Raw genomic sequence first — 12,565 nt, 5'->3', positions numbered from 1 at the left:
GACTATTTTTTAAATTTCTGTTTCTGCTGCTTCACTGTTGGTGTATAGAAACACAACAGATTTGTGTACATTAATTTAAATTCTGAAACTTTTGATTTCATTTATTTATTCTAGCAGTTTTTTTGGTGGCATCTTTAGGGTTTATGATATATTTTATCATGTCATCTACAAATAGTGGAAGTTTTACTTCTTCCTTACAAATATGGATGCCTTTTATTTCTTTTTTGTTATCTGATTGCTGTGGCGAGGACTTCTAATACTATGTTGAATAAAAGTGGTGAGTAGATATCCTTGTCTTTTTCCTGACCTTAAGCAAAAGCTCTCAGTTTCTCCCCATTGAGTAAGATGTTCATTGTAGGTTTTTTCATATAAGGCAATTATTGTGCTGAGGTATATTCCCTCTAGACCTACTTTATTGAGGATTTTTATCATGAATAATATACTCTGTCAAATCCTTTTTCTGCTTCTATTGGAATGATCATACGGTTTTCATCCTTTCTCTTTTTTTAATTAACATATAATGTATTATTTGTTTCATGGGTACAAGTCTGTGAATCATCAGTCTTCACAATTCATAGCACTCACCATTTTATCCTTTCTCTTATTGATGTGATGTATCACACTGATTGGTTTGCAAATACCGAATGACCCCTGCACCCTGGGGATAAATCCTACTTGATTGTGGTGTATGATTTTTTAAAATATATTTTTGGATTGAATTTGCTAATATTTTGTTGAGGATTTTTGCATCTATGTTCATCAGAGATATTGGTCTGTAGTTCTCTCTCTCTCTCTCTCTTTTCTCTCTTGTGGTGTCTTTAACTGGCTTTGGGTAATACCAGCCTCATAGAATGAATTTGGAAGTTCTCCTTCATCTTCTGCTTTTTGGAATAGGTTGAGAAAGTAGACATTAACTTTTCTTTAAATGTTTGGTAGAATTCACCTGTGGAGCTATCTGGTCTTAAACTTTTGTTTGTTAGAAGTTCTTTGATTACTGGTTCAAGTTCATTGCTGGTAAACAGGTATTCAGATTTTCTATTTCTTCTGCTTCAGTTTTGGTAGATTATATTAGGACTTTATCCATTTATTCTAGGTTGTCCAATTTGTTGGCATGTAATTTTTTGTATTATTCTTTTATAATTATTAATATTTCTATGGTGATGACTATTATTTCTCCTCTTTAATTTGTGATTTTGTTTGAATCCTCCTTTCTTTTTTTCTTCTTTTTAAAAAAATTTTTATTTTTTGAATGAGTATGGTGAGAGGTTTATCAATTTTGTTGATATTTGGAAAGAACCAGCTCCTGGTTTCTTTGCTCTGTTATCTTGTTTTTTAAGTTTCTATATCATTTATTTCTGCTATAATCTTCATTATTTCTTCCTTCTGCCGGTTTAGGGTTTTGTTTGTTGTTCTTTTTCTAGTTCCTTTAGGTGTAAGTTTTGGTTGTATATTTGAGATTTTTTCTTGTTTCTTAAGGCAGGCTTGTATTGCTATAAACTTCCCCTTTAGAACTACTTTTGCTGCATTCCAAATATTTTGGACCATTATGTTTTCATTTTCATTTTTTCCATGTAAATTATATGTTTCCATGTAATTTTTAATTTTTTCTTTAATTTCTTGGTTGGTCCATTCATTGTTTAGTAGAATATTATTTGACTTTCATGTATTTGTGTTCTTTCCAAATTTTTTTCTGGTGGTTGATTTCTAGTTTTATAGTGCTGTGGTCAGATCTTTTTGAATTTGTTTAGACTTGTTTTGTAGTCTAATATATGGTCTATTCTGGAGACTGTTCCATGCACACTTGAAAAGAATGTGTATTCTGCTATTTTAGGGTGGGATGTTCTGAATATATCTGTTAAATCCATATGGTCCAGTATGTCATTCAAAGCCACTGTTTCATTGCTGATTTTTCTGTTTGGATGATCTGTCCGTTGATGTAAGTGGGGTGTAAGTCCCCTACTATTATTGTATTCTTATCCATTAGTTTCTTTATGTTTGTTATTAACTATTTTATATATTTGGGTGCTCCCATGTTGGAAGAATAAATATTTACAATTGTCATATCTTCTTGTAGATTGCCCCTTTTATTATTATATACTGCCCTTTGTCTCTTTACACTCTTTGTTTTAAAATCAATTTTGTCTGATATTAGTATTGCTACCTGGCTTTCTTTTGACATTCATTTTAATGCTAAACATTTCTCCATCATCTCACTTTGAATCTGGATATAACTTTAGGTCTGAAATGAGTCTCTTATAGACAGCATATAGACGGGTCTTTTTTTTTTAATCAGCTCTGTCACCCTATGTTTTTTGATTGGAGCATTTGTCCATTTACATTCAAAGTAATTATTGATAGATATGTATATATTGCCATTTAGTTACTTGTTATGTGGTTATTTTTATAGTTTTTCTCTGATCCTTTCTTCTCCTGCTCTTTTTCATGGTTTGTTGGCTTACTTTAGTGATATACTTGGATTCCTTTCTCTTTATTCTTTGCATATCTATTACTGGTTTTTGATTTATGGTTACCATTAGGTTTGTATAACATCTTCTGCATATAATAGTCTATATTAAGTTGATGGGTTGCTTAAGTTGGAACCCATTCTTTACTCCTCTCCCCTCCATGTTTTAGGTATATAGCATCATATTTTACATCATTTTATTTTGTGAATCCCTTGACCAGTTTTTATAGATATACTTATTTTACTTCTTTTGTGCTTCCAACTTTTTATACTCTCACTTATTGTCTTTCCTTTCCACTCACAGGGTCCCCTTTAATATTTCTTGTAGGGCTGGTTTAGTGGTCATGACTCCTTTAGATTTTGTTTGTCTCAGAAACACCTGCATGATTGCATTGCTAGATAGAATATTCTTGGCTGTAGATTTTTCCCTTTCAGCATTTTTAATATATCATGCCACTTCCTTTTGGACTGCAATGTTTCTGCTAAAAAAAAAAATCTGTTAAGAGCCTTATGGGATTTCTTTTATAACTGTCTTCTCTTGTTGCTTTAAACATTTTTTCTTTATCACTATTTTTTGCCATTTTAATTACTACGTGTCTTGGTATAAACTTCCATGTGTTGATTTTTTGGGGTATCTTTGTGCCTCCTGTGTCTGGATATCTGTTTCCTTCCCCAGCTTAGAAAAGTTTTCAGCTATTATTTCTTCCAGTAAATTTTCTGCCCCCTTTCTCTCTTCTTCTTCTGGGATCCCTATAATATGAATGTTATTAAACTTGATGGACTAATGGATTTCCCTAAGTCTATTCTCATTTGCATAATCCTTTTTCCTCTCATTTGCTCAGCTTGATTACTTTTCATTACTCTGTCTTCCAGGTCATTGATTCATTCATCTGCTTCCTCTAGCCTGCTATTTATTCCATCAAGTGTATTTTTAATTTCATTTATTGTATTCTTCGTCTCTGATTCTTTTTAATCTCTTTGTTAAGGGTCTCACTGATGTCGTCCACTCCTTCTCAAGTCCAGTGAACATCTTTATGATCATGATTTTAAATTCACTATCTGGCATAATATTCATACCATTTTGCTTAGTTCTCTTGTGGTTTTTTATGACTCTCTCCTTTGGGATGTATTCCTCTGTCTCATTATTTTGTCTACTTCTCTGTGTCTGTTTCTTTGTGTTAGATGAGTCAGCTACATCTCCTGCTCTTGAATGCAAGGCTTTACAAAGAAGCCATCCTGTAGTGCCCTGCAGTGCAATGCCCTTTGTTCCCCAGGATTTGACACTTCAGGGAGAGTCTCCTATGTGTGTTGCATCTGCCCTGCTGTTGTGCCCTAGCCAACTTTTCCTTCAGTCCAGTCATGTACAGAGGATCTCTTTGCCTGTTGTGGGCCATGTTCAGTCACTAGCTGGGTGGGGTGCATTTTAACAAGGTATGCACTGGTCTGCTTATGAAACAAGGCTTGTTGCCACTGCCACTGAGGCCACTGAAATCGAGGTCCCATAAAATGGTTATGTTGGGAGATGAGGTGTTGGTGGGGTTTGTGCTGGTCTTCTTGGGGAGGAGACTTTTAGCACCTGGACTGAGGCAACAGTGACAAGGAAGGTGAAGACACAGAAATGCTGCGGCCGGGGCTTAGTGTAAACAAGTTAGGCAGGGAGTGTTGGCACCTTGTGGGCCTGCTCAGGTGGCCCTGTGTTTATACTTAGAGGTGGGGAAAGGAAATGGTGCTTTAGCTTCTCTGCTCCTGAGGAGTCTCCCTGTGATCACTGCCTCTCTGTCCATGCTCTGAGATGAGTAAATAACTCTCCCTCCTGTATGCCCCTGTCATTTTTCAAACTTCTGCTTCCATGCTGTATCTCCATGGGCTTTTGTCCATGCTGTCACTTTAAAGGTAGGGACTCCTTTCCGGAGCTGAACCCACTGATTTTTAAAATCCCATGTTTTAAGTACTGGTAGTTGTACAAACTCACGAGATTCAGCCCTTCTTACTTTTAAAGCCATATGTCATGGGGATTTATCTTCCCTGTGAGGGTTTTCCAGTGTTAGTCTGCTTTTTGCTCTTCTGCACACCATGGGCTCCCTTCCCACTGCTGACAGTCACAGTCTTGTCTGATTCACTACCAAACCTCATCTTCACCCTTCCTATCTTCTTTGATGTGGCCTCTTTTATATCTTTAGTTGTGGAGTTTGTTCTGCCAGTCTTCAGGTTGATTTCTGGATTATTCATGCTGATGTGAATGTTATCTAGTTATATCTGTGAGACAAGAAGAGCATAGGGTCCTCCTACTCCGCCATCCTTCCAGCCTCCAAACAAGTAATTTTAGATTTTTATCTTGTGTTTTTCTGGCTTTTTAAAATTTGCATAGCTGTCTTCCAGAAATAAGAAATTTGTCTGTCCCTATATGTATTATGTGTATGTGTGTGTGTGTGTGTGTGTGTGTATGTGTGTGTGCATGCACAAATGTATGAAATGACTAACACCTTACTTCTGTGTCATCAAAATTCTTGGCAAAGCACCTAGAGAATGCTTTTGTTTATTGACATACAGAAATGTAGGCATCTTGAGCTTGAAAGACCTTTGAGGTGATCACATTAAATCTTAATAAACCATTTCACCAATTCATACAATAATCAGTTCACTCAACAAATATTTTTCAGCACTTACATATTAAAAACTATAGTTGGTGCCAGGAGGATATAGATGAACAAATAAGAAATGCTTTTCAATGGAGAAGGCTCACATTCTAGTGGGTGAGGACATACAGACCACACACAAATGTCTGTGCAAGGAGGTTAGGTGAACATTCCAGGACTGCAGACTAAGAAGGTGCTCTCTGGGCTGACTCTAAGCCAGTTTGCTTTCCCTCAACCACTGCAGTGTTTCTGCTCGAGCACCAGCAGTGCGTGTTGGAGAGCAAATGTTTTCCTACTGAGCCCAAACCAACCATTTCGTCTCTTCCCTCATGGGTCCAGGTGTTGCCAACCTTCACTTAGTTCCTTAGATGTTTGTCCTTCCAAAGTCTTTCCCTTTTACAATGACACATTCTAAATTTGTATATTTCTCCCTCTCCCTGTTTTTTATTACATTGCTGCATTCTAGTATATCAATATGGTCCTTAAATTGTACTTCCTAGACCTTTATAAAATTCTGCAGATATACTCAACTTTTGAAAAAGTGCAATGGGACTATCATCTCCTTTAACAGGACAAAACATTTGTGACTTCAAAGTCTAAGATCACATGAACACGTTTGTCACATCACATTCTCTTATTTAAATGATGATTTAGATCCAGTCTTTTTCCGAAATAAGATGCCAAAGAAGTATTAAAAATCACAACATTAAATAAATTAAAAATAAAAAGAGAAAAATAGTGCAATGATAGTACCTTATATGGGCTGAGAGGTGAGGTTAGGGATATAAAATATGCCCTACACTGTGAGATTCAAGGAGCCTCATGTGCTTGCCAGAGCTGGAACATGGCATTGGTCTTAGGATGGTAGTAGCTCACTTTGGCTCAGGTTAAAATTTCAGTCAACTAAAATCCCTATATATATATGTATTATACAAATGACTTTGATGTCAAATACACCAATACCTTATTCTAGTTATATTTCATTTTACCAGTTTCTGTTTGATTATGTTATTCAAAAGCTTATGTGGCCTACCTGTTTTTTTGCCATCTGCAGATTTACCAATTATGGTGTTTTGTTTTGTTTTTTTGTTTTTTGTTTTTGGATAGTCCTGCAATTGCTTCAAGGCCAAGGGTGAGACAAAGTTTCCTTTTTCTGCTTAATGTTTATTTTGAATTGATTTTGTTCATACCAGTTATATACAATTTCTTTTTTAAAGATTCATCATATGATTTTCTCATCAAATAATTTACTAATATATTTTTAAAATAATTCACTAATATCTTATGGCATCATTTTAACACTACCTTCAAAATATAAAACATTAGATTCCATAGTATTGACATGCTACTAAATCATATGAAAACAGAGAGCAATAGCGTCTGGTCTATTAAGCAATTTTTAGCCATGTTAACTCAAACTATAGAGACTGATAACTGCAGACCCACTCTGCAACATACTAAATCACTCTATCATGTTTTCATTTAAAAAAATTTGAGGTGTGTCTGGGTGGTTCAGTTGGTTAAGTGTCTGCCTTTGGCTCAGGTCATGATCACAGGGTCCTGGGATTGAGCCCAGTATTGGGATCCCAGCTCAACAGGGCTCTGCTTCTCCCTCTGCCCCCTCCCTGCTCATGTTCCCTCTCTCTCAAATAAATAAATAAAACCTAAAAAAAAAATGTTGGTATAATAAGTGAAAACAAGATAGTCATGGGAAACTTTTAGAAACTCTTAATGGCCTTTCTATCATACACACTAAAAATGAACTGAGCAAGAACTGAACTAATTTCACTGATCATGTACAGCCCCAAAGGAGCTTAGAATCTTCTAGAAAGAAAAGCATAGCAACAAGTAGAAGAAGTAAGGAGCTGAAAATACAACTGTGGTTTGGTGATATGTACAGAGTAGAGTGGGAGGTAAAGAAAAGGAAGGTTCTCAGGAAGGATTTTGTAGAGCTGTTTGATTTGAGTCAGATGTTCTTTAACAGGTAAGATAATAAGAGTATAACAGAAAGAGATAAAAGTATAGTCACAGGAAAGGAAGAAGGAGTGAAATAAGAGGTTTCATACTAGAGGAATTTTGGAGCAGCTGATATAGACTTTAAGGAACTAATCTGGAGAGAGATAAAGCTGGGAATTTTAGCAGGAACTGGGTCATGACAGTCATTGTGTACCATGCTGAAGGTTTAGAAGCTGAGTTTTCGAGAGGATTGCCCACGTTTCTATAGTTTTATGGCAAGATCCTAATAATTATGTTTCAATGTTTCTACTAAAAGCCAAAGTTGAAATATTCTAAATTGAAGTCATCCCCATCAGACAAGAATCCACTAAATTATGTTCCTCAAGTTCTCCAAAATTCAACCCAGCTTTGTTACTGTGTCTCTAGAAGCAGATTAGTTGAATCTTTCTACTGGTACTATCTTATCATTTCTAACTCTTCACATAACAGCCTTCAAAATAAGTAATTTAAAATCAAATTTAGTAAAAAAAAAATGCATTGGTGAGTTTCTAATAAAAAGTTAGAATAGGGTTACTGTAGGTTATGGACTGAGAGTTCACTTTACCAATATTCAGAGTTTCTACTGACATTTTCAATATTTCAATATTTCAAAGTATACTCTAATTTACAAAATACATCCTAATTTAAATTTATCATTTAAGAATGCTTACACTTAGGCAGAAGTATGAGATTTTTCTAAAATAATAAATAGAACATGCAAATTACCTCTGAATATTTAAAAGGGAGTCACAAGTTATAGGAACTCCATAATTTTTAACATACTATCTGTTAACAGACTTTTAAGGAAAAAAACAAAAAACAAAAAACAAGCTCCTGCCTTCAAAATTACTGCAATCGTAGTTTATACTCAAGTTTATATATGAATATCTATTAAACCTACACATTTAAGCTTTACCTTTTCAAAACTTTAAATTTCTATTATTTAAAAATTTTGTTATAATCTATTATCAGTGGAATCCTTATATTTTTTTAAAGATTATTTATTTATTTATTGGACAGACAGAGATCACAAGTAGGCAGAGAGGCAGGCAGAGAGGGGGAAGCAGTTCAGAGAGCCCAATGTGGGCCTTGATCCCAGGACCCTGAGATCATGACCTGAGCCAAAGGCAGAGGCTTAACCCACTGAGCCACCCAGGCGCCCCTGGAATCCTTATATTAAGTACATATATCTTATATATGTACTTCTTATGGGAGATATATATATATGATATATAAATATATATAAAATATATATATATTACATATATACATCCTCAGAGGAAAAGAGCAAAAATAGCCACAAGTAAAAATGAAATTTGAAATAGCTTTGAAAGTATTTTACAAAATCCTTTGATTAAGGCAAATTATGCATCTTTTTTATGAAACGCACATGTAATTACAATTTTTGAAAAAGATTTGGTTTGTTTAGGTTCAGCATGCATTGTTTATGCTATAGGTTAATGAAGATTATGGTTTTAAAGAGCATGTGCATTTTATTTTATAGAACAGGTACTTGTATTTTTTTTTTAAGATTTTATTTATTTATCTGACAGAGAGAGATAACAAGTAGGCAGAGAGGCAGGCAGAGAGAGAAGGGAGGAACAGGCTCCCTGCTGAGCAGAGAGCCCGATGCGGGACTCGATCCCAGGACCCTGAGATCATGACCTGAGCCGAAGTCACAGGCTTTAACCCACTGAGCCACCCAGGCGCCCGTATTTTTTGTTTTTTAATAGAACAAGGTGGTGGTTGTTTTCCTTTGGGAAATCATGTTTTATGCATATTATAACATTTCAAATAATGAAATATTAATCTGAAAAATGTAAGTTTCCCTAAATAGTCTTTACATAGTTAATATGGGTTTCTAAAATAGGTCAGTCTTAAAGACAACTGATCCACTAAAAGTTTTTACAGAGACAAACAATAAAATTTCACATATATCTGGATCCACAGTTATATTCTAAACCCAACTTGCTTATTTTTCAAATAAAGTTATCTCCAAATCTCCTTAAGAGGACAAGCCTCCTTCGAAATGGAAGGGGAAAGAAAACAGTTAAATAAAATAAACATAAGTGTCACTTTCACTGAAGTAGATTTCACACAAAAGCAACACAAGGCAACTGTTGACAATATCTCTTAAACAGCTGAACGGCATCTGCAAAGCCTGAAGATTTGAAAATATATATTTATACCAAATGTGTTTATAAAAATCTGTTTTGAGGTTTGTGAAAAATAAGTTCAATCTCCCTTTTCCCCCAAAGTATGCACGGTATATATGCTAACTTACTGAATTCATCCTTCATGCAATTCCAGTTTATTAAAGAGGTTAAAAATTTATAAAACTCTGATGGGATATGGTTTTAATGCTTCATCACACTACCCATCATTTGCTTTTCAATCTAGATCAGAATGATCTTTCCTACTTCCCTGCAATCACCTACCTGCACAGCTAATATTTTCTGAATACTCTCTTGAGAGTCTGTCTGGAACTTGGCCAGCCTCATCTGGCTGTAGAGGACCACGAGTTTGAAGTGCTTCTGCCACACCTTGTGTATCCTTCTTTGCAGCTGACAGAGCTGAAGGGAAGAGGGAGGGGGAAAAACACAAGTCAGAGTAGGAGAGGAAATTAATGGCAGTGTTCAAGAAGAATGATGGAGGGAAATATAGAAAGCAGTCAATAGCCCATTCTGCACTGTACGGACCTGACAGGAATTTCACAGTCTCTTGATTTTTCAGCCCACTCATGTGCATTCATCAGAAACCAGTCACATCTGGCCGCCAGGATGGGGGGTTAATTTTCTCTAAATGCCTCAGCAGTTTTGTTCTAGCTGAGGCAAACTCTGTGACTGCAAAGCTGATGAGTAAAATATTTCTACTTCACCCAGTTTAACTCAAAACCGATAGCCTCGGGACATATTGAACCTTTCTTTAAAAAAAATAATCTTTTGAAGCTTTTTTGAATGGCACATCAGGTCAAGCCAAAGTTTAAAAATGCAACTTTGAGACTTTGATGGACACCATTGCTTCTTTTTTTTCCTCATAAAGCTTACTATTGCTTGGCAATGTGTGCTTTAGAGCATGACAAAACTAAAGAGAATTAACTTAGCCATCAACTGCTGAGGGAGAACAATAACAGGGAAGAGATTTCCAGCAAGAACTCCCTATTAATCTACCTCCCTCTGACTGTGTGACATAGAAACATCTCACTGCACTAAGGTACAGTAGATACAATGTTTAGAAGTGAGACGTTTAATATTGCATCTTCACAGGAAAAGACTTCTCCTATGAGGCATTCTATACATTTTGGATATTTAATATAAAACCAAACAACAACAAACACGGTAGAAGCTTCACCAAGACAATGAACATGTGTCCCTCAACAGTTAACATAGCCACACCATCAAGAATTGTTATAATTAGGTTATTTTTGAAGAAATAAACTTCATAAAAATTAATGATAAAAGCCATATTAAAATATAATGTCACTGAAACCTCTTTTTATTGGTAATGTGGATAGTTGTTCATGTTGAGTTCCTCTTAGTATATTTTCTAGAATGAAAAATAAACACCAAAAATTTCATATCAGATGCCTTCACAACAGAATAAAAGTGTTACAAAGTATGATTATTTTATGTCTTATTTATTGCTCTGGGTACTGGTTACATGTAAGGGATCCTATGCAAAACCTCAGCGGACTGTGCATGGATGACTTATGAACTTTTCTGGAAGCATATTTCAATAAAACAGCTTACCTAAAAACAACAGTTTTAAAAATAGTCACCTGGTATTTCATGTGAATTGTTTATAATCATTTTGATGCACTGTAATAAGCAACACGGAGGTATTTATGCAAGTCCACAGAATAATGAAACCACTATTCTTGGTTAACTTGTGAAAAAAGAGTAACCTTGAACACTATTCAATTTTCAGCTTGCTAATGCTGAAATACATTACCTGGAATTTAAGGACATTTCAGATAATTTAGGCTATTGAATTCAAGATTAACATCACTTTTTGGAGAGAAAGTCTGTCATTATTAAATGATTTTCTGTGATATTTAATAAATATAATACTGAAATATAAAATTAAAATAAGTAAATATTTGAATATAATATTAAAATAATTTCCCCCAGTGACAGCCACTGCAGGAGCATATTCTATATCTTAAAAGACTCACTAAGAAGTTAATACACTTTAGTTTATGCATTACACCATTATTATGATATCTGCAAATATGACAAGGGGAAATAAGAGGAAGATGAGTTTTAGAATTCCTTAAACTGAAGGTAATTTTTTTATAAGTAGGAGCTCTCAACATGTGAAAGGTTTTACAAGTGGGAGCTCATTAACCAAAGTGACCTGAGAAGTAATGGTACCCATATCCACATCTTACATGAGGAGAAACAGCTGTATACAGTAAATCTATTTTGTTCAGTTTTCTGAATTCTAGCTTGAGGTAGCTACAAAGGTCTTAGATTAGTTCATACACATGTGTTAAGCTACCTAAGCAAAGAAGCTTCTTATGTATCAACTAAAAAATAGTAATATCTCAAAAGTGTTTTTTTTTTTAAATTTTTTAATTTATAGCTAATAGGCTGCAGAAAAAAGAACTGGGACAGAAAAAAAATGAAGGAATTCATAGAGAGAATCAGCATCCAATAAAAGTCACATATATATGCATACATATCCACATTAAAGACAATGAGATGATCAATAAAAATATATATGAAAAAATATTTAAGGTGCTAGAAATGACAGTTGATTTGAACATGATGACAACTATTTTAAGAAAATGGTTATGATAAAAGCCCAATTTTAAGATGTTAGTAGACAGCAATCACTCAATAAATACTGAAATTAACTCAATAAAGTGAACTGGTAAAATTTTAGTGGCAAAGCAAAGAAGCGAGTAAGACATTCAAGAACTTACAAATTAATGAGAGAAGAGTAAGATAAGCCAAGTGAATTTAAGAGACACAGAAATATGTAAAGGGGAAACTAAAGAGAGAGGATTCAGTTGTGAGTGGAAAAGTCACAGAATTTAGGTTGGAAAGTCAAAGGAACTGGAACGATTTTTGATATCACCAACTTCAATTAACCTAGTATTTCTGAAATGAAACTCTTCAATGATTGCATTTTGAAATGTAATAATTTCTTCCTGAATTGACTATATTACTGCCCTCTCCTTCAGATTTTAGGGTACATAAGGTAAGATGAGGGAGTGGTGTTAGAGAAACAAAAAAGAACAGTAAGGGACACAAACACACTGGATGGGGTTATGTAAGGACACTGTAAGGACTTGCCAGGTACTTAAGAAGTAAGGATGGAATTTAGAGCCACTGATGGAGTAACTGGGTTGCTGCTTAGTCTCCAGCACATATTACAAGAATTTTGGAGGAAAATGGATATAGTCTCATAGAAAACTCAGAAGGAGCATATTGGAACAGGAAAAGAGTCATTCTGAAAAAAAGAT

The 12,565-nt window shown here is 34.8% G+C and overlaps 1 protein-coding gene across 1 annotated transcript in view; it reads right to left on the bottom strand.

The window, feature by feature from the left end:
* Positions 1–12,565, bottom strand: part of CCDC178 (coiled-coil domain containing 178) — a gene marked incomplete at both ends in the record, with an annotated part of 413,121 nt that overhangs the window by 39,136 nt on the left and 361,420 nt on the right. Inside the window, 1 exon segment of the mRNA XM_080821927.1 lies at positions 9,534–9,668. Within this exon segment, the coding sequence (XP_080678053.1) occupies positions 9,534–9,668 (135 nt within the window).

Source organism: Martes martes, assembly GCF_963455335.1.
Source record: "Martes martes genome assembly, chromosome: 13".
In the NCBI taxonomy this organism is placed as follows: domain Eukaryota; kingdom Metazoa; phylum Chordata; class Mammalia; order Carnivora; family Mustelidae; genus Martes; species Martes martes.
Note: the sequence above shows the minus strand (reverse complement) of the source record. Positions and strands in the feature narration are given on the sequence as shown.